At 38.1% G+C, this 27829-nt stretch overlaps 1 protein-coding gene across 5 annotated transcripts; it reads left to right on the forward strand.

Moving 5' to 3' along the window:
• Positions 1-119: 119 nt before the first annotated feature.
• On the forward strand, positions 120-27766 carry LOC122534568 (protein unc-80 homolog). 5 transcript variants are annotated; one of them, XM_043665337.1, is made up of 52 exons: positions 120-618; positions 697-781; positions 906-1008; positions 1291-1339; positions 2433-2459; positions 3237-3257; positions 3380-3525; positions 3621-3768; positions 4038-4269; positions 4765-4850; positions 4928-5011; positions 5091-5141; positions 5472-5602; positions 5678-5932; positions 6001-6179; positions 6267-6430; positions 6502-6644; positions 7845-7874; positions 9525-9654; positions 9906-10097; positions 10183-10324; positions 10699-11073; positions 11381-11831; positions 11919-12042; positions 12105-12294; positions 12388-12529; positions 13253-13362; positions 13446-13636; positions 13768-13980; positions 14061-14196; positions 14279-14545; positions 14637-14891; positions 15166-15655; positions 15747-16365; positions 16459-16639; positions 17200-17378; positions 17458-17706; positions 18032-18305; positions 18417-18724; positions 19114-19539; positions 19605-19823; positions 19901-20046; positions 20114-20441; positions 20615-20935; positions 21164-21401; positions 21511-21720; positions 21814-22164; positions 22247-22462; positions 22595-22681; positions 24663-24785; positions 26196-26344; positions 26619-27766. In XM_043665337.1, exons 3-52 carry the CDS (start codon positions 923-925, stop codon positions 27207-27209), a joined length of 10455 nt encoding a protein of 3484 aa, XP_043521272.1. In that variant the 5' UTR covers positions 120-618; positions 697-781; positions 906-922; the 3' UTR covers positions 27210-27766. The 5 variants fall into 5 exon arrangements, with proteins under 5 accessions (XP_043521272.1, XP_043521276.1, XP_043521273.1 ...); XM_043665341.1 differs by having other exon boundaries at positions 16528-16639; XM_043665338.1 differs by having other exon boundaries at positions 12120-12294.
• The last annotated feature ends 63 nt before the right edge of the window (positions 27767-27829 follow it).

Here is a 27829-nt window from a genome sequence, read left to right on the forward strand (position 1 = left end):
TTCGCAGATTGCGCAACATTTGCAATGGCCGAGAGAGATACTAGGCAGCTGGTGTTAGCCGTAGTGTAACGTATAGCCGGATCGGTTGATCGCCGAGTGAAAGATTCGGTTGATGCAAGGTGGGCTAGGTGGATAAATGGGTTGGTAGGGGCACGGCGTAGAAAGGGTGGGTCGCCCCTGGGTAAAGTAGGGGTGGTCCAGCGAGCAGATTCCTGGGCTGATCGATGGAACGACCGGCGCATTGGATTGTTCCAAGAGTAGCGCGCGCATTCCCATCCTTCCCAACGCAGCATTGCATCCACCGTGTTCTTTCAGTTACTCACGATCCTGCCGTGGTGGTGCATCCACCTTTCGGTGAGTGCATACCTGCTAACGAGAGAACGATGCAACTGTGTCACTAGGCCGTGTGACACGTGATCCTGTCCTTGCACGGTGCTGCTTCTCTTTCACATCCGTGGCGACGTCCAATGATCGCGGCGTATCGGGAACGCGCACCTTGAATTCCCAAGGGGACGTGCGTGGTGCGTGATCAGCCTCATCCACGAAAATTGCTCTCGTTCTCGTTCTCGTTCTCGTTCACATCCCCTCCCGTTGCTGCATCTCAACCGTAAAACGTAGGTACGTAGCGACGCATCTCCGACACGAGTGAGAAAATAGATTATTCAGAGGCAAAATTGATTTACGGGGTGATGACAGGGTCAGCCTAAGTGCGTTTGTCGTAACACGAAAAGACCGGCTGATGTCGCTAGGAAGAGCACGGAAGAGTATTCGCTATTGCCAGGTGAGACACGTGGTGTTCAGATCCTATGGTGCGACAGATCACTCTCTCTGTCGAATACGCAGTAGATCTATTTTCCCTTCTTCTCACCCCTCTCTGTGTAACGCAAGCGTTCGAATGGTTTTAGACGTTTCTACTGGAAACATGCATAAACGTCGGTCCCTCGATGGAAACGTGCAGGAACAGGCATTGCCCATTCCAGTTCAGATGTTCCTTTGGCGACAGTTGAGGTACACAATATCCTTCTATGCAAATCGATCTAGTTCGTCGACGATCAATTTATCGAGATTCAGTATCAAATGTTAATAGCATTGACTTGAGAAAGATGCGCAGGTGAAACTCTTCATAGAAAAAGAAAAGAAGCGTTTAGCGATCAATTATTACGCAGCGCGTAAAGATTATATAAGGATTCTCGAGTTAACAATTTCTGTCATTCACATATTGATGCACTGCTGTACCATGTATTATACAGTATATATAGTAATTATGTATATATAATTTGCATATTGCAGGCCATTCATACGTGCGAAACTTGGCAAGGTTCATGAAGCAGCCTGCATGGTAAAAATTCACACCTTCATTTTTATAGATGTCCTTTTTTTTTTTATAAGTGAGGTGAACGATGCGCGAGTGCATGTATGTACATACATGAGTGTGTGCGCGAGTGCGTGTACGTATACGTGTGTAACATATACGAACAATTGATACAACAATGCAAAACTATTACAACGTTTCTGAATTTTGTTTGCAAATTAATTTTATAGCGACAGTCCCCAACAAATCTTGTCGACCGATACGATCAAATGATTGATTATATTTCGTGCAAACTATTATGACACGAGACACGATATCTCCGACATATTCGTCCACAAATTTCGAATCAAGAATATCCAATTTGTAGACACGCTTTTGCTCCATTACCATACGGAGGAACGAAGCATTGTTCTGTCCGAATTTTTCGCTTTCGTGATTGTCTCCAGGAAATTTGTTGTGCTTTCTGTTGGAGATCTACCTTGTTTATACGTACGGAGAGAATAAAAATTTAATAAAGTCCGGGCGATTCTTTTTCTACTTATTTCAACATGATTTCATAAACGTGAGGTGAATTCGAACGAATTTAAATTTAGACAGACAGACAGATCGATGTATAATTCATGCCAAATGAATAAAATCGAGTTCCCTTGTGCAGGAAATTATGAATTAATGCAACAAGAGGTGGATTTTTTTGTATGAATATTCATTGCAATTAAAGAAATGCGAGAATTACACGAGCCGGGATGTATCTGCGGAAATAAACTCGAAATGACTATGCTCCAAAGTATTTGAAACGAAAGGGGAATTATCAATTGCAATTTACACGAGTAATCTTCGTTAAGTTACCAAATTCGGATTTTATTCGAGCATTTTTGCACTCATGGAATCCAAAGTTTTGATCTTACACGTACAGATACAATTGAAAGAACAGATAAACACGGAGGAAGGAAGAATATATAAATATGAAATTGACACGTTGTAGAGAGATACTGCAGGATTTCATGCCGTGCAAAATCCTTATCAACCTGTATCCTGTCAGCCTTTTGTTTTCCAATACCTACCCGACCTGCACTAACAATGTAACCTCCTCCACGCTGCCGCCTCCACGTGTCACCTGCAGTTCTGTCAACACGCGCCAGGCCATCATGTAAGTTTGCTAAGCCTGATACCTGCCTGCTCCCATGCTTGCCAACCGATTTACGCAATTCTTATATACTCTCTTATTATTCTGGTTCGATTACTGGAGAGAATTCACTATTTATAAAAACTATCTACTATCTATTCCTTTATTGTATGCTTCTTTTCTACAAATGCGAAACGTTTGCCTTAGTTGCAATACCAAATACATTATTCGATATTCAACCCAACTTTCTCTCAGTTTTGCGTAGCTTTTCTTCTAGCTCAACTCTTCCAACTAACGTCTTGTACATATACATTGTAATATTTCGTTCCATTCGCCTTTAGTTACTAAACTAAAAATTAAGTAGAACTGCGGACATAGCTTTGGATTGGTAAATTTTGAATTAACACATCGTAAGCTGGATATGCCTCGTTGTTTTTGTCGTTCACTTCGTTCTTTAAATATCCGTTGTCGCGAGATTTTTGCGTTTTTTTTTTTTCATCACGCGTTCAGTTGGTGAGTAGTGATTTTTATAGCAATTGTTATCCCACATTTGAACAAGATACCTCAAACAATTGTAAGCACTGATTCTTCTTAATAATTCACACATCATTTTTTGTTAATTATGTGCGCGATGCAATGACGTACGATTTTTACTTTGCATCATCTACTTTGCTTATCGCAACTATTTCTTTCCTCTTGTTCATTTTTCTCACTGTTTTACAACTTTCAACTCTTTCCTGCAATGTGCTCGAAGGGACGAGCTACTAATCTTGCGCCTGTGTGTTTTTAATGCGTACGTAGGAGACCAAGGAAGCTTGTACGGTTGGTATAACTACATCAGTATTACTTACTTTCACTGCTCTCAAAATATGTTTCGAATAATTTAATCACCCGACGCTTAAACTGCCAAGCTTTTCAAACAACTTTCAAATGTTCGTTGATAGTCTCTGGAGAAAGTGTTAGTTCAGAATCTTCACAATGATTTAACACCCTCTTTGAGCCTGATGCTGGGCACTGTGCCACGATGGCGTTTGATCCAGGCCGCTCTTCCCTACGTTCTCCATGCCACGGCCAATCTTTTGCACAATAGGTGAGTTGCCCATCTTTGTGCTCTATTTTCTCCTGTAATTTCTCCAAGCGTCTGGATGTCATTTCACGAGAACCGGTTTTTGGTTAATCATTAAGGAAGGATTTTCAAACTCTCGGAGCCATGGAGACAACTCTTCTTTACATTCTGCACTGGATACTTCTCGACGCTGCTGAAGAATGTGCCGAAACGGATGCCGATCCAGGAAATCCCTTTTATTATCTATTTTCTATACCTACTATGAGTGTAAGATTACTTTATCGATTTACTTACATTGTTAATTAATTAATTCTATGGAATTTGTTGTGAGAAAAATATATCAGTGACTAATATAGATTGCGGATTTTTATGCATTTAGTGAAACTTTAAAAAAAGTGAAAAAAAAAAATATAGATATCTAAAGTAAGGCATTTGCAATGATATTTAATAAATGAAAATCTGCAATGTAATGATCAACTGTCACTGGATTATTATAAAACAATCTAACAGTTTCACGTATCTCTGCTTCTCCGTAGCTGTTCGTCTATCTTTTCGCACCATTGTGCAATCACCTAAAAGATATCGATTTTAAAACAAACTTACGTTTGGAGAACGGTTTAAAAATATGGTCGGCCATGTATGAATGTCGTCATCCGGATACACCTTGCTTCACTACACACTGTCGAATTAAACCACAAGCTTTGTGGAGTCGATCTTTCAAGTCTTACAAACAACATCAGATGTCAGATGATGTGTTTGTTGGAGGGAGTAAGTGAAATCATTTTATATACATATGTGTTGTAATACATTATATTAATTATATTATATTATTTTACTTACTGTATTATATTATATACAAAGTATCCCATCTGAAACGTCCCACGTTCGTTATAGGAAAAATACTTCTAATAAAATTTACTTTTAATCTTGTTTCGAGTGGAGCATCTTATGGTGGTTTTAAATCTTGATCTAGGTGCACGTGATTCCAAACTAATCTTTGTTTTTTTAAATGACACTATATATTTTTCTCTAAATGACATACTCTGAAACATTGGAAAAGGTGCAACTATCCTTTAGAGATAGAATAGAAATATAATACAAATTTAAAGATGAAGGACAAAATAATAATTTCTTAATACGTTCAAAACTAAGTCTAACTTAAAACATTTCTTTCTCTATAACGAATAGTTCACGAGGCATTTGCGTGGCATGTTTCAAATAGGACATATAATTATACATTGTACAATTAAATATACTTCTTAGATGTTGAAAGTCCACCGAGTCAGTCAGTTAGTGCGTTTTCTGATCAAAGTGGAGACAGATCTTCAACGAAACAATTGGACGACGACGTAAGTGCAAAACGTTGATGTCAGAATGAAAATTGTCTCTATCAATTGATATTCAACTCAATCCGTATCATTTGCAGAATATTTGGGTATCGTCGCCAAAAGACACTGTATTCCCAGAAACCATCCCCGAGGAGAGCTCTGGCGCCGAGGACGAACACGTAGTGAGTATCTAGAACAAACTTCCAACAGCTTCTACTTGTTTCCACTTTATTCGATAAAATAATAGAATGAATATATCAGGTGATCTTCAGGTTGCCGTCCCTCAGCGAGTCGGAGAAAGCACTTGACGGGGTAAGGAAAGTTTCGAATGCTTTTCACCTTGGCAGAGGTACAATTATTACTTCAAGACACAGATTTGCCGATTTTTATAAATTTACGTGAAACTCAAAAGCGCGAAAGTTCATAGAAATTTACAAATTTAGTGTAAAGAGTAAACTACACATCGTAATACAGAGTTGTCTAGTTTCCATTTTTTTTTTCAACTACGCTCGCAAAAATATGAATTTGCATAAATATTCGCAGTGCTAATATGTCAGTTATTCCCTGACGATCAATAATCATTCATTGACACAGGGATTTGCAAATTTATAACGACAAAGTTTAAACGCATTGTCATTTCAGGGTGAAGCTAGTATTTTCCACGTGGCCATGGGCAGGACAACTGGGTTTTCGAAATTAACGATAGAACAGGTTACAGCTATTTCAGCGTTGGACACTTGTAGACAATATCAGGAAAGATCAACGACCATAGGGTTAGTTAATGTTTGTGAATCAGCAAAGTTTTGCTCACGACATAGCGCCCTCTAATAAAAGAATACGTTTATTAGAGGTGTGGAGAAGGAAAAAGAAGATCAGTATCACAAAACGGAGAAAGATACGCAAGACACGTTGAAAACGAAAGGTCCCGTGCTGCAACGAGGTCCTACTGATTCAAATGGCGCGGGTTTAACAAGTAGTTGTCCTGCCATCGATGCCGATGTTCGGGCCGCTACTTTTCTCGACGTAGCTGTGCTTAGGTGCCTTTTTGTTCCTCAGTGGCAAGAGGAAGGTGTACATTGGGCTCTACAATTTTTATACCATAGGTAATTATTTGTCTATATATGCGCTTTGCGTATTTAGAATTATTGCAACGCGAAATATTGCATCGCAGATTACGCATGATTAACGAGGAAACATCGGTGCAACAAATGCCGCGTCGCCGTAGCAATTCTTTACCCATACCTAAGATAGAAGTGTCGATTTACCAAAGTCCGGAAAGTAAAAAGAAAGACGTGTCGAAGGATTTTATGGAGGTGCCGGCAGTTCGAGAAGACGCCTTGCTTCTAGTTGGTATGTGAAAATATATATATATATTATCCTAAAAAAATATTTCTTCTGGAACTTCGAACTTTGTGCTTCTGTTGCCACGTACGATAGATCAGGATGTTGAGTCTAGTCAAACGACGCGAACTAGCGAGAAGTCAAAGAAAAGAATGAAAATGGCTGACCTCAAAGCATTTGTCGAGACGAAATTGTTGTCAAAGTCTGAGAAAGCGCTCGAGAAAATTGGTCAAGACGATCCGAAGATGCTGTTCGAGCAGGTAATTAATTGGACAGAATTCATTGCCAGAAACTGTTTAAAGCAACGTGTAACGGGGATTTTTATTTCTAGGATAGCCGTAGAAGCCTCGACACGGGCGATGAAACTTTGACGAAACCTCCTTCGACAACTTCGAAAATCTTCGAAGCGAAAGACGTCGATCATATGAAACATCCAACGAACTTAATCAAAGGAAAAAGCATGCCAAGTTTAAGGTACGCAATACAGGCTGCAAGTAAAATTAAACGTATATCGAAATATTTCGTTTAATACTATCTCCTCGATTGTAAGTTCTTCTTCTTCATTCGTACTCACATACATACATATTATTTTATTACGATTTCTTATCTCGCGTTACAGCTTCAAATTTTCCGCGAAATTCCTTTAATTCGTTAATTTCAATTTTGTGTATGTGCGTGCGTATGAATCTCCAGTTAAGTTGTTAACGACCTAAACGATAACAGTGAAAGAAATTTTCTTACGAAAAGATAATGTGCTTAAACTACTATATGCCGTACTAAGGAACAAGCATTTCTTAGATAAACAATTTTTCACTTTGATCGTAGATTATAATCAGTGTTGGGTAGTACATCGTGTGTCGTACATATTGAGTTACAATACGAATAAAAATAAAAATGGCATCTATACATAGATCTTACGTATTTACCTCATATTTAATATAGAAATACTTAATATATTGAAATAGACAACTAATATATGTAGAATGTCTTGATATTTTAGATAAATGCCACTTTTATTATTTTTTTTTTTTTTTATTCACAATAGTTTCTAATACAATATTTATAGACAGAGTAATGTATTACGCTTGTTTTCATTATTTCCTGCCAATTATTATTAGCACAATCACAAATCATAATAGAATTAGAAAAGAATTAGCAGTACATTCAATTTATCGATTATTACAATACTCCATTCCAAGTATACTTCGAAATTCAATTTTCAGGCATCGTCGATTTCTAGTGAGATTTTTAATTAAACTTCTTCTAGAGATTTCTTTAGAGAATTACAAGTGCATCGTTCTCTAGATGTAGTATCGTTATTTCGAATCTCATAGATTTCAAGGGAAGCTAACTTTTTTTTAAAACCCAACACTGACTGTTACTTTCCAGTTATATCTAAATTTTCATAGATTCCCAAAACTATGTTATTCCAATGAATACGCAGATTCTGTCACGGTGGTAAAAATCGAAGCGCAGAATCAATATCGAGAAATAAAACGGAGCTTCGATTCTTATCCAGTAGAAAGAGTTTGCCTAGTTTCATTCGTGACACAGTTTTGTTCTATTCTGCGTAATTTGATAAGCCGTTGGTTAAAACTTATGCGTAATGTGTTTCTCTGTGTGTCTCTCTCTTCTCTCTCTCGTTCGCCTTTTCACCCCTGAACTCGTACTCAGCTGCTTGATTAACGAGCTGACCGCGGGAGGGTAAGTCATCAACGTCACTCGGAGGAAGTTCCGTACTGCAGCTCGGTTTACACGCTTCTTTTACGAGCTTCCTGCTTCCGGTAGGGCGCACAATTATCCTTTAAACACACACCACGCCCTAGCCGCCTTGGCACGTTAGCCAGAGTCAACGTATACCGTAAACACGCATCGTTTCTCGCGCTTATTTCTCGAATTTTTACCCTTCACAAGCGAAGCAACAATTACGATTTCGAGTAACATTGACCGATTGTATCTCGTGACGATATATCTATTGTCCACTAAATTGCAATTAGTTATGTTTAAGTGTTAACGTTTGAATGCACAGTCCTTATCGTGTGAATTATAATATTGATACACAAATCAGAATTTCAATCGCCAATTTTATCACAACGAAATCATTTATCACGATATCATTTATTTTGTAAATTTCGAAGTTGCATGTGTAAAGAACAATACTTCGTTCGTAATTTTTACCCTTGACTTTTCAGTCTTATTTTATTGCATACATACGCGTAGAATTTCGCCAAAATTTTATTCGCTGACTGAATATTGTATACGTGACATTTATAGCTAACAATGTTACAAATATTATCACAAATCTAGAGTAGGTTCACTGAGAATTTAAATTTCTATTTGCTACTAGCAATTGTGCAAATGTATATGTTCCGGACCCTGTAATGTAGCTTACAATTTAATTTACAACCAACAAGAAAATATATCTATATTTATACAGTGTGTATAAATTTTCTATATTTTAACATTCATACTTTGCCAGTGTTTTCTATAGGCATAGATATAAAACTGAAATATCGCATAGTAAAAAGTTCATGAATGCTTCATTGAAAAGTTCTAACAAAAATATGGAAATAGCTGAAGTATCTTCTCTTTTATCAACGCAAAGTTAGTATCGCAGCTATTGAATTTTATATTGACATTGTTAAATTTTTTTCTTGTAATTAATTTATCTCGCGAAATATTTTTGTGTCGTAAAGAGAGTCTTAAAAAGAAAGAATAAATCTTGTATCAATACGTAGCATGAACATTACATATTTTACTTTATCTTGTATTAGAGAAAGAGAGTATTATAGCGTATCTATTACATCTTATATTTATTACATTTTGTATTTTCCTGTAATGGAGTATTTATAGACGTTTTGCTACATGGTATTTTAGCCTTATTTTTATCTATGTATAAACAAGTAACACTGCCAAAGTTTGAACGCTAAAATGCAGTGCATCCTACATTATATCGTTGTAACAGGCTTATTTATCAAATTAGATTCCAGTTTGAAAGTACTTTGAAATTTTGATCTCGATCCTCATCGGTTGTATCACGAGTACACAAAGGTACAAAAGGTTCTTCCTTGGCAAATTACCCTGTATTCTTCAATCACTTGCGTACTTAAGTCACGAAAGTATTCAATTTCACAATAATAAAGATCGACGAATCGTAACACAGTAAAATATAATTGAGAAGATGCACATCGAGCATGCAACGTGGAATGGCAAGCGCACTGAAGTAGATAGGAACCTTAGAGATCAGACCGTAGTGCTTGGCTAGGAGACACTCACAGTGTCCGATGGCATGGACAGAGTTGATCGAATATATCTCCACAGTGTGTGGACCTTCTGATCAATCGTATCTCGCAGGTACGTCGGCGATACTCGTATTGAGAGGAAACAAAGTCGATTTTATAGTCAATCGTACACCGCGCCAAACCCTATCATCACCGTCACGGAACACACGCCTACTCCATCCCCAGATTACATGAAGCGACAGGTAAGTGGCTTAATCACGATCGTAAGTGTGGATTTATTGTTACTATTGTATACCACTTGATAATTAAAATAAAAATTGTCGTCTTATCACAAAGACACGTATTATTATATTTATTACAAAGGCTATAGATAAGAAAATTATAGTAATTGAAATTGAATTGAAATTCAATATAATTCAATTAAAAATCAATATAAAATTACAATATTGAATTACCAAATTATGGCGATTGAATTCGTGGTGCTTTTTTGTAGGGTTCAATTGATAGTCAATTAGACGTTATCAGTATGCACGGTAACCGTTTAGATTCTGAAAGGAAACCCAGTCTTACACGGTCGCAGACGGATTCGAATATTACTTACGCCAGCGACGAAATACCAGAAGCACCTGGTTCCTGTTGTTACATCACCAAAGAAGGTGACATCGATCTGCAGGTTGTTCTAAAAGTTGGTATTACCATTGAGCTCTACTACTTTTGTATTAAATGTATACAACGTTTATTTATTCATTGCATTCTTCACCTTTTGCCAGGCTGTGCATTCAGTTGCCTTGAGGGACAGCAATTGTTGCACCTTACGAGTATGCGAGAATATATTAAATTTAATGGAACTTTTGATAGACATGGGAGTGATGAAGCAATGTTTTCGTGACGAAACAACCGGCAGTATAGCAGGTGAATGAAAACTATTTTGCAAAAGGGATCGGACAAGTTGAGGAACTTTTAAATAGATAGATTTCAAAGATAGATTCAATATTTATAGCTGACACTGATAAATAGCGCTCGAATATAAAAGTGGACTTTTAATTAATATTCTAAAATAATTCGTTTTCATGGAACTTTCATTATACATCTGTTTCACAAGAACGCTATGACGTGTGACACTTCTTTCTATAAAAACTCCACAAGAAATAGATATTTCTTTGTACGAAATACACAAATTCGAGCAGAATTTTTTGTAAAAGCGAAGAGAACCTGTGTTAATCTCGATTACGTGAACGTCTTATATTATTTCATTCGCCTGATACCGTAATCGAATATTCTCTCAGAATCTGCGACGGTGGTGGAAAGAACGGAAAGTGGAAAGAAGAAAGGTTCTCCCGAGAACGAGCAAGAGTACCGGCAAGATCTGCCGGAAGAGTCCAAATACCAGTCTCACAATCTCGTCATGAATTGCGTGATCAGAGTAATAAAACACTTGGGCTGCCCGCACAGCTGCTCGGACGGAATACGGGGACCGCAGGCCGACTTCTGTCGATCTCAGGGCCAAACGATCCTCAGCAAGTTGCATCGAAACAGTTCGAAACAGTTCTCCCGGTTCCTGAGATCAATGGTGCGGGAACAACCGATACCGGAGATTTTGGAATTCTTTCACGCATTCGTTGGATTCTGCGTGGATCCAAGTTCGTTATTATCTCCACTTAGTGAGTAAATCGAGAGGAACGAACAACACGGCACGGTGTACGCTTTCGATATTTCATCCCGATATTTGCCAAGACGCTCGCAAAATGCCACGATCAGCGCAATTGGTTCTCTCGAGACGCAAAATTTATTTTCAAACGCAATTGTCGAAAATTTGTTGATTCGTGTCGCCTTTGGTATCGCAGTTTCGCAGTTTCGCAAACGCACATCCTTGTACGCGCATTGATGATTATTTTGTTACTCTTGATTTTCAATATTAGCAAGAATTTCGCGCGACGCAAAGGACTTAGGGTGTATCTTGTGTGGCAGATCAGAAACGAGGGTCCAGCAAATCGCCGGAGGTCGGCTCGCAAGGTGGATACGCGACGAATTTTGGTGCCAATATTATTGGAACTGGGGGAACTGGCGGTGGCACTGGCAGTTCCTCCGCGACAGCTGCTGCGGGCACCGTGGCTGCAACAACCACTGGGACTGCAGCTGGATCGTACGGTGGATTTAGCAGCCACAGCGCTCGCGGCATAGAGGGTCACATTTTCAATTACGTTTTCAAACCGCTGGTTACGCGTTTCGTAAAATCACTGAAGGAGCTGAAGTCGCAGGAGAACATAAGCTTGTACTGCGATCTTCGGCAGTTCATGTCGTACGTCAAAGAAGTTCACGGCGGTGCTTTCCGCCGTGTTGCTCTGAGTGGAATCTTGGACTCTGCGGATCGACCTAACAAGCGATGCAACAGCAATGTTCAAACGACCCGTGTTATTAGGTAAAGGAATAACTTACTGGTCAAGCAATTTTTGCGAGATGCGAGAGGATGTAAGAGGAAATAAAAGGTACAAATAATTTTTAATAGACACATACACCAGTCTGATTTGGAGGAACACGCAGATATCGGTGAGGAAACTTGTTACACGGTGGATGACAGAGGTACTAGGAAGTTTCTATTCAAAAAGCGTAGTACGTCCTCGACTTGCGCAGTATGTACACCGTGTCAAATGGATGGTATATCGTCATTGGTTTCTTCATTTTAATGATGTAGTTCACGTTTATGCAGAGCCTTCTTGAAACAGAACTGAGCGAAGAGAATGCGAAGATCAGCCAAAGCCCCTTGGGAAATTTGAGGAAAAAGCATCACATACTCACACCGCGGCAAAGTGAACGTAATTTAGGGATAGACTTGAGCTCTGGGAAAATTCGGAAATCTACACGCTTTCAAATTGGCGGCATAGGTAGAAATTATAAAAGTTTCGAACATCTATTGCGAAGAACGCGGTGAAAAAAGTGATTATTTGCAAGATTGTCACGAATATGTACAATTTCAGTCAATTGGTTTCGAAGGGAATATGGCAGAACTGATTCCACCGACAGTCACGAAAGCAGCGAATCGCCAACAGATGGTAGTTTCGTTAGGCAATCTAGTTTTCATTACGGTCATCACCGTAGTGCATCTAGATCGGGTCGTGGGTGAGTCCATTTTCATAAAATTTCACGCATAAACAGGATGTTCACGGATTTACTAGACAGGATTTTTCTCGAAATGAAGAAAGAGTAGTATTATTTTTTGCAAGCCACACAATAATATATGAAAATTTTTTTGTATCTTTTATTTTTAAGAAACGAAGGTTAATTTTTTTTTTAAATAAAACGCTACATATTTTTACTACGTGAAAGCAAAGTGATACAAAATGATCTTTGAGCTCATATAAGGTCTATATTTCTTATGTACTAGAAATATTATTATAATATTTAATAACATTTCTTATGTACTAGGAATATTATTATAATAATATTAATCTATGTATTAGTAGAGATGTATCTTTTATTTTCGATACATCACATATACATCATAATATATGCTTGATATATGATACAAAAAAATTTGTAGCATTTAAAAATTTGAACTTCATTTAAAAAAAAGATGGTGCAAAAGAATAAAAAAAGATTTCATACACCATTATGTTGCTTGCAACAAGCAGTATTATTTTTCCCTCTTTTCTTTTTTTCTCATACTTAATGTTTATGTGAAAAAACATTAATATATACGTGAATACCGTGTACATGTATACAGAACACATCAGAACTAAAGATCGTACAGAAAGTACACTAGAAAAGGATAAGAAATTTTATTGTACCATTTAGTAACAGTTTATCGAAATGTTAAACTCTATAAACATTCTGTTTACGTAGCGTTGGCCTAACTTTGCAAAAAGCGAAACGTCGAATGGAAGATCAGTTGAACAAGATTGGCTTCGGAAAGAGTAAGAAGAAAGAAAGTCTGGAAGAGGTGCCAGGAAGCTGTAAGTGAACAACGACGAACCATTCCGTCGTCTACTATTGTATTTCAAAAGTCTCAGCTAAGACACGATTTCACTGCAAACAGATCTCAGCAGAAGAAATTCCATAGAATTTGGCGAAGCCTCTAGAGAATCAGAGTTCGTAGTGTTGAAAGAGAGAAGGCTGGTACCTCGTAACGCCGTCTACGATGGAATGCTTAGATTCTCATTCTTACTGGAGACTTGCCAACCGGGTTCGGTTCCTGATCACTATCTAATGGCGGCAATCTTAGATCTTGTAAAAATATTTTATTTCTCACGGTATTAATCGATCTGAAACTTTACTTAAGTCGAGCACGTCGTTGATCTTCCACGAGATTCGAAAGAAATTAACATTAAGAAGATATCATGTACTTCTTCCTCTTCTAGCCTTACGCTCCGGTGGTTGCACGAGCTTCATTGTTGCTGGAATGTGCCCATTTCGTTCATCAGTGTAACAAAGGGCAATGGCCAACCTGGATGAAGATGAACTTTCCCCTGTTTCGTCCGTCGGTTCCCATTAACAACCGGAACACCACGATGGCATCCCGGGTTCACATGCTTCAACGTACTGCTGGAAAATTATTCTATCAATGGGCAGAGGTACATTGACATTCCAGCCGAGAGAAGGAAATCTCTGTGAAACCGCGAACGTCCGACAGTGCATTGCTTTCTTTCGACAGGCTATCGGAACAAGACTAGAGGAGTTATTGTTAGAAGACAAGCAAAACGTCGATCAGGTGATCGCGACGGTGTCCGATGAAAATAAACAGAGAGATTTGATCATCGAAGACGAGGAGGAGGATTTTCTCGACGAAGGTGATTTCACGCAATGATCAAAATCAAAATGTAAAGAGGATCGCCGCGAGCGAACAACTAAACATGTTCGTTGTCGTTTCAGCCAGCATAAACGGCTACGGATCACAATGTCCGATCGCGTTGCGCCTAACAGCCTGCATTCTACTTCTGGAAGTGACAGCGTTCTTACGAGAAACCTACCAAACATTGCCCAAGTTCAAACTTCTGACGAAGGAACGGCCGCCACCTTGGGAAAGGATGTACAACAGAGAGGCGAATCGACGATGGAGCATGGCACTTTCGTCGATGGGTCATTCACAGACCTCGGCTCAAAGTCTTCAATCGATCGTAGGTGACCGGGAAATGGCTCGTAAGTATAAAAGGCAAAACGTTCTCTCCTACTCTCGTTCTTTCACTCTGTTCTCTCCCCTTAACTTGATCCCTCTAAATTGAATTTTTAGCGGAACGTAAGATCAGTTTCGTGCTTTACGAACCTGACAACGAGTCAGAAGGTAGTAGTAAATCAACCGTTACGATTCAAGGGGAAGATTTTCAAACAACGGAAAAAGAGAAGGCGAAGCGCGTGCAACCGCCCCAAGGTCGGCCGCTTCTTCTTCGCCGTGGCACCGCGGAGAATGCGACTGGCTCGTTTAAGAAACGAAGTTTGAAACTTCGACGTGGCACCAAGGAAGGGAAAGATACTGAATGCGAGGCCTGTGAGTATACGAATAGCCGGCGGTTCGTGGCTTGAAATCGCAGAGATGCTTTATTATTTCTCTTTTTTTCTTATGCGAAAGAGGATTGCATGGATTGTTGATGATAAAGTTAAATATTACGAGCAAATACAAATCAATTAAAAAAAATAATAAATATATATGTATATCGAGAAAAATTGGAGAGTGCTGCAGTTACGCAGTGTCTATCCAGTGTATTTGATAAAAATATTAACACAGATGAAACAAATAAATATATAAATATGAATGTTTTTAGATACGGTGAAACGAGCAGACTCGATACAGTCGAAGAGGAAAGTGAGCTCTCTGTCAGACAGAAGCGACACGTCCGAGCCTGGTTTCGGTGGTGAAATCAGCGGGGAAGAGTCACCGGGAATTCTCATCGACGATCAACCACCGGAGAGTCCAAGCGACAGCAACGAAACTGACGAGACGAATAAGAATTTCCCTTGGATGAAGGTGCTGATACAGCTGGTCAATTCGTTCAACTTCTATTGCTCCCATCAGAACTTTTGCCATCCGTATTGCCATCGGCGTCAGATGCGAGCGTGCAGCAGATTGATCAAGTCCATAAGGAAAATCTACGGCGAGGAATTCGGGATTCTCAATGGCACGGGGATGTTCGACTTCGACACGGACAAGAAGGAGGCGAGCAAAAAGGAGAAGCGGAGCCGCAAGGTCTCGGAACAAACGAGCACTCAGGTGTCGCCTGTGCGCAGGAAGGACAGCGTTGGGAAAAAATACAAGTACGCGAGTTTCTTTCGTAATTAAACAGAGGCACCAAGATGAAAAACCGATGAAAGTGTGTGTGTGTGTGTGTGTGTGTTTTTTCAACAGAGTCGAGAAGAACATGGATGGCTCGCAGTCGGGCAGATTGGCGCAACGAGATTCCTCAAAGGATTTGGCTGATCAAGACTCGGAGAAAGGGAAGGAGTCGTCGAAAATCTCCGGGGATTCGGACAAAGAGAATTCGCCGGTATTGAAATATCTGAAAACTCAGGTGAAGGATATATTTCACGCGCCGCTGGCCACTATGGTGAAAGGGGCGGTGGTGATGACCGAGGAGTTGTTCGTTGACGTTCTACCCGTCGCTTGGGAACTTCTGTTGGAGTCGAACCAGGAGGTTGCAGCGTCCGCCGCGTCTCTCTTCATAGTGGCGGCTGTACGAGCCCCAAATCAAGCCAGCGAGTTGATGCATCACGGCCTCGAGCACAGCAGCTCGAGCGTACGAATAAACGCGATATTAAGATTTCAAGTGCTGTGGAAGCTGCGATATCAAGTTTGGCCGCGCATGGAAGAGAATGCTCACCTCACGTTCAAGGTCCCTCCACCTGGAATAGAATTCACTTTACCATCGCCGAAAATCGGTATCGAATCGTTGCCAGTCGTGGATCCGCCTTGGATGCCACAGGTGAAAACAAAGGTGGAGGAAGTGACTATTAACCAGGAGCATCATGTAAGCCTTGAGATAAGCGTTGAAATTGTAGAACACCTTAGAATTAGAACTTTTTCAGTAGATTAAGTAGAATTTACTACAACTATTACTTAGAGGTCCCTGGTGACGGCAACGAAAACTCGTAAGAAGCAACAAACTGAACTCATAAAAAAGGCTTTGCAGGCACAAGACGACAAGAAACGCGAAGAAAGGGAAAACTTTCTGATCACTACCATACCGATTACTGTACAAGCAGCATACGAGCCAAGCCCTGTCGGAGATGATCATGATGAGGGTACGGTGCCAATTTTCCTTTCGAACCTCACCTTTTGAACTTAATTTGTCCCTCGATGTCAAATTGGCACCGACAAATGATAAAATATCAACACCCACAATGGAAAGAATGCATAATTTTATTAACAATAAGTCGATTAAATTTCTATTTTACATTGTACATAAGTATTCAATTTCATATCGTGATCTTGCAGTTTCTAGTTTCGTCTAACGTTATGATCGTGTTTTGTGTTTTCATTTCTTACAGCTATATTCTAAACCGTATGCATTAAATTCTAGTATATTAATTAGAAGGCAATATACCGATCGTTTAGAGATTTGAAAACAAATGTTATTTGCAACCTTGGTGATCATTTCGTTAATATACTTTATATATTTAGAAAAAACACATGTTGCAGAGTATTGTCTGTGTATCAATGTAATGGCAATAAAAAATGTTTAGCTGTATTAAAAATTCATTTAAAATTGCGTGTTAACATTCGAAGCTCATTGTCACTCATTCGCGATAAATAATCGCAATGAATTCCCATTCCCGCGTCTAATGATCGACTAACTTTGTAGGAAATGTTGGAGACGAAGATGGCGGCGAAACTATACCGAGAAACACATCTCATCATGGCCAATCTGCACCTTCGTTATTTCCATCTTCGCTGTGCTCTGCAATCGTGCAGATAATTAATCTCCTTGACGACGCTGCCGTTTCAGACGATGGAAGCGCCGTTTACGAAGTTGCGTATCAAGTAAGCAGTTCACCGTCCAATTAATCGCGCGGCAAGTTATTTCAACAAACAAATTGAATGGTTTTTAATTTCATCGCAGGTAATCTGGAACTGTTTGGTAGAAGACAGTGCGCTGTTTCTTCGTTACGTTTTAGAACGTCTTACCAGGGAGAAGCAGGAGTTGATGTTCAAAATTTTGAGACATCTCATTCGGTTCGTGCCGAAGCTACCTCAGCAGGCTGCTTTTGCTCTGTACAATTATATTATTGGATACGTTATGTTTTATGTGCGTTCACCGCACGAAGAAGGACAAAAGTTAATCGGAACTGCACTTTCTATACTATGGATGGTAAATAAATTCTCTCGAGTTTAAACAAGCCAACGCCATCGTTTGCACAGAGTGTCACAATCTTAAACGTCAAAATTTCGGCAGCACGTACAGGATTAATAAATTGAAAAACTCTTTTAAAGATTTGCTTTCGAGATTCTCAGTTTATTGATTTTCTACACACTTCCAAAGTTTCGACATTTAAATTCGGTATAGCTGTTATAAGGGATTCCATGTGTTTGAGTTATGGCATATTTGCTTTAGCTATGTTTTTCACTTATTTCTGCAAGTTCCTATTTTGTTCAGATCAAAATTGAATAGCTCTGAGAGTTTCTGTTCTTAACAGGTCGTGCACAGCGTCCATGGAATAATGTTCAAAGACTTGAAACAGATATTACGGAAAGAGCAGTGTGACGCTTCGATTTTGTTGACCGCGAACGTTCCATCCGCGAAAAGAATCGTAGTTCACGGTCCGCAAGGACCAGATGCAGGAGGAATTCCCTCGCAATTCCCAGTGCAGGAGGACACGCAATTTTGCCAAATACTGCGGGAATCTTTGGACTTTTTCGGCATCGAGGAGTCGAAGCAACGAGAGTACTTTCTTGTTGACTACAAAACACGTTTGTACTAATCACATCTTTCTAAAAAAAAAAAAAAAGTCATACCATATAATTTACGATTGCTCGTTTCTCTTTCTTTTACACAATTACTTACTTGCGTTTTTTTTTCAGATCAAATTCGCAACCCATCGTCGTATGTTCGCGATTACTATTTCTTTAAAGGGAGATCGCAATTTTCGGAGATCGAATTGGTTCATATGAAACCGGAGGACGCGTTCAATGCTTTGCAACGTCAAGAACTGATTCACAAGTTCGTCGAAATCGGCAAAGTGTTGCTAACGTGGGCAATTTTGAAAAACGTCGACATGGTAGTTCAAAGGGTAGTCTTTCTTCACGAGGAGCTAATGAAGCTACCTTCTTTCCCGAGAAGAGCACTGGAGGCGGACTTGGATTTGTATAAAGGTGGTGAGATTGGCAGGGTAAGCAAAACACTATTCTACTTTTGCGTAAAATAGAGGCAATTTTGATCACTGAAACAGGCCATTAAACTTGTCTAGCGTCAAGGAGCACATACTTTGATAGTTTCTGTCATAGATAAATAATGATAGTTGATTATTTTTTTCCATAGGTGAACGCGTAGAGAACATATGGAGATCAACGTTTTCAATGAAATCGTATAATGTTTAATTCATTAACAAGTAAATGGTAAAATAATGGTTCCGATGTAAATGGATTAACACTTTGCATTAAAAATTAAACGCGTTCACCTATGGAGAAATGATCAATAACAGATTGTGCTCGATGTCAAGCAAGTTTACCTACTATACACCGAGATAAACCATGAATTTTATGATCATTCCTTTGTCAGGAGCTTCTTGGTCTAGACGTGATGCACAAATTTATGTGGGTCAAACTGATCGCGAGAATGTTCGAAGCGATGGCAGGCAATTTCGCTTATTCAGGAGACATTCATTTGTTTTTAAATGTTCTGAACGGCGCAGTAATTCTGCACAGCGAAGACTCGTGCATTTTGCGTTACGTCATTGCTACGTATATTAACGCCGCGCATAATTTCAAGAATATTTTTTCGACGAACGGCTACTTGCTAATTATGCCGACGTTACTGCAATTGTACTCCACTCACCAGACGAATAAATTGGTGACAACCACCGTGGAGTACGCTGTTAAACAGTTCTATCTCATGAACCGAAAGCCATTCATTCTTCAAATGTTTGGAAGTGTTTCCACCATATTGGATACGGATGAGACTAGCATTCATGGAGAAGCGCACAAGGTATGTTATATACAATCGTAGAACGCGATGATTATATTGGTCTAGCTTTTAAAAATTGTTTAAAGGTTCCTTCGGCGTGCCTATTTAATTTATTGCTGAGCTTGGAAACTCCGTCGCCGGATCCTTTGAACATAGACGAGCTGGTTAAAGAAGAGAAACCTCTCAAAGCTATTGATTTTTGTTACCACGACGAGAATGAAATGGTCACTGTATTAGATTGCATATCTCTTTGCGTGATGGTAATAGCTTACGCGCCTGATTCCGTGAGAGGTCAACAAATGTTGGTAAGGCAATTTCAATTAAACACGCTTGAAACATTTGTTCTGTAAACGCCCGCGATTAATTTTCTGTAATGTAACAGAGGATACTGGAAGCAATACTGCCATGCTACGTTCAACAGATACAGTCCCCGACTTATAACAAAGAAGGCAAAACAGAGAAAGAAATCATACATCAATTGGCTATAGCTGTGAAGACCTTAGTAAATAATTCTGAAGCACTTACCAAGTAAGCTTTGATTTTCAACGAGAAATTTCAACTGTATGGTGTACACGTACGCGTCAAATTTTTCTAGATATTACAACGGACCACAAAAGTCGAGCCCCGAGCACAAGGGCTCTAGTCAAAGGAATTACGGCAAGGGCCCGTATTCGCCTGGTTTTGACTTCGAAGATGATACTCATACCACCAAATATATGGAACATTCTAAGGTTCGAACCTTTTATGACCGGGACAACGACGACGCGGAAAATTGTCATAAAAATGAGTTTCGTCGACCACGCGACACGTTGTTGAACATGGTCGGAGACTTTGTGGCTCGCTGCACGACCCGCTTGGTCGAATTGAATAAAAAATCTCAAGATGGAAAGACGATCGAATTGTTAGACTCCAAATGTCATATAGTGAGTATTTCACATATTTGTTTTGTAAATTTTTTTTTTTTTTTTGTACGTTCTTCCCTCGATGGAGTAGAAATTAAGTTTTTTAGTCTTTCAACTGTCTGGCAATTTGTTGATTCCATTCCTGTAGATATCTCGCGTTTATTATTAAAAATACGAAATTTGCTCGTTAATAGCGATTGGCGGACATTGCACACAGCCTGTTGAAAATATCTCCGTACGATCCGAGCACGATGGGTTGCCGCGGCTTAAGAAGATACATGAACGATATTTTGCCCTCGACCGATTGGTCCAGCGACGACATGAGGCCTGCGTTGACGAATATTTTAAGAAGACTGGACAAAACGTTTAGCAAGATACACAAAAAGGCTTCTATCAGGAGAAATACCGACTGGACTGCTGCGAGCGATCTTTTGAAAGGGGTTTACGAAACGTTGGCAAAATGTCCTTACATCGCTCATTTTCAATACTTAAAGGCATTACTCACTACTTGCCAGGTAACGTAATTATTTTATATATATCTACGAGCGTTTAAAGGAGCATCAAATTCTAAATCGAATATTTATCGCCGCTCGAGATTAATAGCATTCGACAACATCGTTGTTAAAGTGTAGTTAGATAATCAAGTGCCTCACGAACTTAGGTATTGAAGAGTTAATAACAATAGTGGAGGAATAATTAGGCATTTAACATTTTATTAATTGGGAGCTTTAATTTATCTATAGTCATTAATCATTGGAGATACCCCACCGGAGGATATGACATCAGCTTCCTCCGCGGCTTTAATGAGCAAAATACCTCCGCAACATTTTTGCTCGACGGTACTTCGACTGATAGCACTTTACGTTATATCTCTCGGAGAAGGATATTTACACGCTATGTTTATAACTCAAACTCGAATCGAGAATATACTACTCAATTTATTAATACCATTGTTTCTACGCGTGGGAACAGGAAGAAAAGGTAATATTTCAGTAGATCTCTTAAAAAATATTAATTTCAATTTAATCGATCCATTAATTTATCATTCATTTAATGGATCAATTTAAAGATATTATTATATATGTTTCAGATGTACCGAAACTGAGACAGTCTGATATAAATTTCTCGTTAACCGCGGTACTAAACACTTTATGGCCGCCTTCCACGAAAACTATGCCATTAAGCGCACAAAATTTAAAAACAACGACAGACATGAGAGCGGGTAGTTTAACATTTGCAGCGAGAGACTCAAAGACTTCAACTAAAATGTCGTTGACGTTGTATCAAGTTGCCTTTTTAGGTAAACAATCGAAAGATTTTTATATGGTATATCTCATGTTACACGTATAAAATAGCCCTTGTCTATTTATTTTCCCATATCCATTTCTCGTAGCTCTAAAAATAATGACGATATGCTTCGAAACGGAACTGAAGACCGAGTGGCCAAAAATTTTACGCACAATGCGTTTGCTGAACAAACGAAACGAGGCTTCCACTTACCTTTGGAACTTTATAGAATTCGTAGTGACGCATCGGACCGCATTGTACATTCAAATGCTGCCGTTCATCGTTCACAAGATCGGTCAAGCACCGATCTCGGAGCACGAGAGGAACATGCAGAGCACAATACGATCGAAGATCACCGGCGATACTAAAACGGTACCAAAATCGCGCGGCACTCTACTGACTGATCTTATTCACGAATTGAAGAACCTGAAGGAAGAAATAGAAGATCGGAAATTTGGTTGGTAGATGAAATTTTATGACGCGATCGATTCGATTCGTTGTTAGAAATAAAAGAATAAAAAAATAATAATAATGTACAGACGAAGCGCAAACAGAGCCAAAGAGGAGTGTCGCGGACATGCATTCTGTAAACGAAGGGCAGTCACGCACACAGAGATTGTCGTTAATCGATCTTTTAACCGGAGACCTCGGATCCAGAAGTCACATGAATCATCAGTCGAATTCCAGCAGTACTATTAAAACAACACAGCCGAGTCAAGTATCAGCGCCGCCAAATGGTATACAAACTACACGCGGTACGATTTTACCATTTATTATATTTCATAGAAAGCTCGTCCTTTACAGCGTTAGAGCTTTACAGCGTTTTGAAAAGTTTGCCAGTCAGTGATAAAATTAACATCGGTATTTTCATTTCACTGTTACTGCAGGATCGAGCACAAGCGGAGGTTCGTCCACCCTTCGCGAAGTTTGCGACGGTGTCGCCGAACAACAAGAGGAACAACAGCCGCCAACAGGTATTTCATTTCCTCCGAGATTCTCAATATATATCAGTCCCAAATTTTCAATATTAACGGTGCGACTGCAAGCCTCTCATAAATGTTTTCGCTGTTTTCTCGAGCGATTAAGAGACGTCTACCACAGTTGGATCGAGCCATTGTCTATAGGGCACTGCGATCAAATTTGCAAAGCTCTTGTGACACTTCGTTCTTTTTCGCTTCGTAAATGACGACGCATCGTTTCATTTCATTCCCTGACGAGCGAGGCTTGCGACGAAGCGTCGGAATACTTTTATTTCGAGGTCCTCATTACCAGTATAGCCACTTTGAATTGATTTCCATCAGCTTACGCTTTTGATTTCTCGTTTTATTTTCCATCGTTCGGGCCTCCCTGTTTGGTCTTATATTGATCATTATGTTGCTTCCATTGCTAGCTAGGGGACGGAGGTAAGCGGATTCTAATAGTAAATTCTACTAAAATCTATGATAAACGTCCTGCTGGTGTGTTCCCCCTATCACGCTTCTCCATATCTCGTTATCTCATCTAATTTTGCTCACCTTCTCTCCTCCTCTATGTTCCTTTTGGTCACATCTGTTGCTAACTATCTTCGTATTATTCCCGTGAACAGAGATTCGACCAAACCTTTGTGTACGTATGCACGTTAAAAAAGAATTGCAGTTTATTCTTCGATGCACATTTCTGCTAGCAGACAAAACGTTAATAAATTTATCATCCTTCCTTTGGAAACAAAGCTTGAACTTGTTTACCGTGTAAATTCATCCTTATAACATGTCGTATATTATATCGTAATATATCCCAGATAAGAGATCACAGAATATGTCTACTCGCGATCACTTAACTGGGATACGTATATATTTTGTTTAGTGTGTTTCCCATACATCTCGTATATTTCGTTTTTTATGTATCTTGTGTGACGATATATATTTTGTAAAGATCGAGTGACGAAAAAGTAAAGGTGATGTTCGAACCTCACGCACGTAAGATTCGATCATTACTTGCTGTTGTTCACATCGAATTAGCAAAAAATTTGATTTCATGAACCCGGAAGAGAGTGTTCATTACGAAAAATATAAAAAATCTTGTTTTTACCATATATTTCATTAAATTATTCTATTATTATTGCTGTTTTCCCTTTTACGTTTATGTACACAATCGTAATAAATGTATGTATATATTTATATATGCATATGTGTGTGTATATATATATATATATATATATATTGTATATATATATATACATATATATGTATATGTACATACATACATGTATTCGTATACATATAGCAGTATTTAGACAATGGTAATGTCCAACAGTTGGTATCCTGTTCATCGTTGCATAGTTTGTACTTCACTAACGTAGTTGCTTCGACTTTCTCGTTCGCTTTCTTTCTTTTATCTGATCACACGATCTATCTATAATCGAAAGTCAATTTTCTTCACTACAGATTAACACAACATTCTCTGTTTATCTGACAAAAGAATGCATACAACTTATGTGTGCGTGGGCGTGTATGTGTGCTTAAATCCTCTACGTACTAACTTTCATATTTCTCCATCAATACTATATCTTTTCGTTCTTTTTTTTTTTTTTCTTTTCTTTTCTCAATGAGAGTGTGGCCTAAAACATTTAAACACAATTTCTCGCAGGTCTTCCATAATCGAAGCAACCTCGTCAAATGTCAATTTCATTTTAGATTTCTCACCGATTAATTCTATTATACAAATATTCCGTTCCCCATACTATCGTAAACGTTTTCGAAACTCATGCTTCTCTACTAAATTGAAATAAATGGTACCGTGAAAGTAGCGTATGCTAACGTCATACGTTGTATAATAAATAACGTTGAATTTTAATTCCTCTAACTTTAGCAGAATTTAGATTCCTAAACGATATTTCAACATAATAACTCTGTCACCTGGTATGACTCATTTGTCGTCTTTCGCTTCATTCTAGACATTAAATGTGGCATGTTTCAGATAAATCCCAACCATCTTCTACTAACGATGAACGTAACCATGTAAAGCCTCATCCTATATTAACTCATCAAAAGGCGCCAAAACTGCGCTTTCTCTCTTCTGTAGAGTTTAGGCACTCATCAGGTAAATTTCGAGCCCATACTCTAAATAAATAAGTTATAGTTATGATATTATTGAATTTACGATTGTATATATTATAGAAATTAATATTTTTATAACTAGAATCTAAATGCAACGTTTCTAATACGTATTGTAATCTTTAAATTAATAGATAATTAATGTTTATAAGAAAGAATGCTGCTAAAGCAAATTCAATGAAAAATTTAGTCTCTGAGATTTTTGATAAAATTTTTATAGATCAATTTATACGTACATAAATGTATATATTTGTATATATTTGTAATGTATATATTTGTAATAAGTATAGGAAAATAACAGTTTTCAATTGTCGAATTTTAGTTAGCTTTTATCAAAAATTTTTATCTTTTTATTAAATATGCTTACTGATCTAACTGAAACGTAGAATATAGTAAAATGAAAAAGTTACAATTAGAAAAAACCACGAAAATCTATTTCATTCACCTCATTTGTCTAAATACAAAAAGAAAACCTTTTAATAATATAAATCGTTAGCATGTTTAACTATCTCCTGCTATTCTATATCTTATCGTATATCATATTTCATATCATTTTCATTTACACGATATTTTTCATATTTTATCAGCTAACAATATCAGAACATGTACCTTTATGTTAATCATCTCTTATTTATCATTTCTGATATATCGACAGATATTAATAAGATAAAGCTATTAAAAAGATCATTGTAAAAAGAACACTATATATATATATTATTCTATATATATTTTATATATATATATATATATATTCTACACTCTCTATACTATATTTTCTTTCTCGTTTGATTGCTTTATTCGTGAATACATACAGTTGCCAGATGCTCGCTCTTCTACAGTCCTTCCAAGCTTACTTCAAATTAGTGAAATACAGTAGTGAAATACACTACATAACTAAGCCTTCCATTGTAAAGATAATAAAAAAGAAAAAAAAATGATATTATTCCTTGTATTGAATATAGTTATGAGCATGACTTTCAATAAATTTATTGAATATCCTTTTGAAAACGGCTTTTAAACAAGAGATATAATATTATGTAATACGATGTGAAACTTTATCCCTATTTATAACATATTATATCTAGAAAATGATAAATTCTCAATGCTTTAAAAAAAAAAAAAAAATACAAATTTAGTTTGTACGTGCAATTAACATCTAATGTTATTTATATCCTAATCTATAAATTAGGTACAAAATTATTAATTTAATGAATATTTATTCACAGTAGAGATAGTGCGATGTTGAGATAATCACACTTCACAAAATGTAATTATTATTCGAGAAACACGTCGAGTTATAATTTGTAGTTACGGAAGAGCAGCATGGATAGATTGTAGAATAGAGAGTAGAATTTTATATATAAAAAAAAACATTAATTGCATTTTATTTTACTAGGGGAAACCGTGACGAGCCAACTCAGTCCAACCAGTCCAAACGAGGACAGTTCAGGCGAATCCCGCCCAGACAAACCTCGATTACAACGCTCTATGGGTCAAAGCAAGAAGACTTTTCGATTGCGAAAGAGTCGAAGAAGTCACGTAGAAGTAATAATATATATACACCTATAGAAATATGAAATTTTTCTACCAGCGCTTGGCGATATTGCATTTCATATTTATTAATAAATATAATTGAAATAGTTTAAGTAATTAATTAATATAGTAATGAATTAATTCACACAGTAATCCACTAATCAATTTATATAGTATGTATCATTTTTAGGTATAGCTAATGATACAGCTGAGTTGATTTAAATATTTTAGACACACGTATATCGCAATATTTAAACGATGACTTGAAATTTAATTTAATTTTCAGGCAGTGCAAGTGAAATCAGAACAAAGTAATAACGTAACACAACCAACGACCCAACCATCAATTTTAACACCACCAACCCCAGTGATGGAACCATCGAGTTTTAGCATCCCCTCCGATTCGTCATCGATTCGCTCGAGAAGAAGTTCATCTATCCGACAGTCGGATTGCGAAAAGGGCAGTAATTTACTGAGCGATCAGCAGCAAATGCATGCTGGTCTTCACCACCATCCCCACCATCACCATCATTATCATCATCATCTTCATCCTCAGACGTCAGACGCCTCATGGGACGAAGATACATCCAGTACGTCCGGTTATCGTGAGTCGTACAGTATGCAATTGGTGTCACTAGAAAGCAGCAACAATAATACTCGTCCAATTCAAGCACCACCTTTAGCATCACCAGACTTGAACGACATGCCCTCAACTAGTAGCACTACGACTCACGTTTTCGAGGGAAGCTCGCCGGATTGCTCTATCAACGGAAGCGGAGGAGAGAAAACTGCATTGCTAACAGCTAGTCAAAGAACAACATCTCAACATTCCCTGCTGATGGTTTTCCCGAATCAAGATGAAGACACGTTGATATAGACAATTGACGGATATAGATGCAATGTATACCATGACGAGACTGATTAAAGCATTAACAACCTCTAATTGCTAACGAGAAGTCTCACAGTACATATCTATGTGCTAGTATTATTTGCCATTTGAATCATTTTTCTTACTTTTAATTTACGATACGTCTTTCTTCCAGTATGTTTAGCTGTGTTAATAGAGAGATACTACTATTTTCCTTATACGATTAAACGTGAATCACACGCACCGTCAATTACGGTAAAAATTACGTTAGCAGTTAAAGGTACAGTCGAACACGACAATGTAGAAAATTTTCGTAACGTAGAGCGACTGAGAAAATTTTAAAAATGATCTAACGCAGTGTTCAGAGTTTTCAATAATTCTCCGTTGACCGGAAAGACCAATTAAAGATACATATGTTCAGAGCCTAGCCTCGTGGTCACGGAATATGTACTTTGTAATACTTCGATGAGCGTAGCGAAATTACGACCACGTGGACGATTAGGCCTAAATATTTGTATGTCACGACTCTGTAAGAAACGAGTACATTTGAAATAAAAACACTTTAAGAGAAACACGATGAACTTTTTCTCCGTCCTTACTACAATTCTGAATTTTATTCCTTATGATTT

The sequence above is a fragment of the Frieseomelitta varia genome, unplaced genomic scaffold (genome assembly GCF_011392965.1).
Source record: "Frieseomelitta varia isolate USP_RPSP 00005682 unplaced genomic scaffold, Fvar_1.2 scaffold_614, whole genome shotgun sequence".
Lineage (NCBI taxonomy): Eukaryota > Metazoa > Arthropoda > Insecta > Hymenoptera > Apidae > Frieseomelitta > Frieseomelitta varia.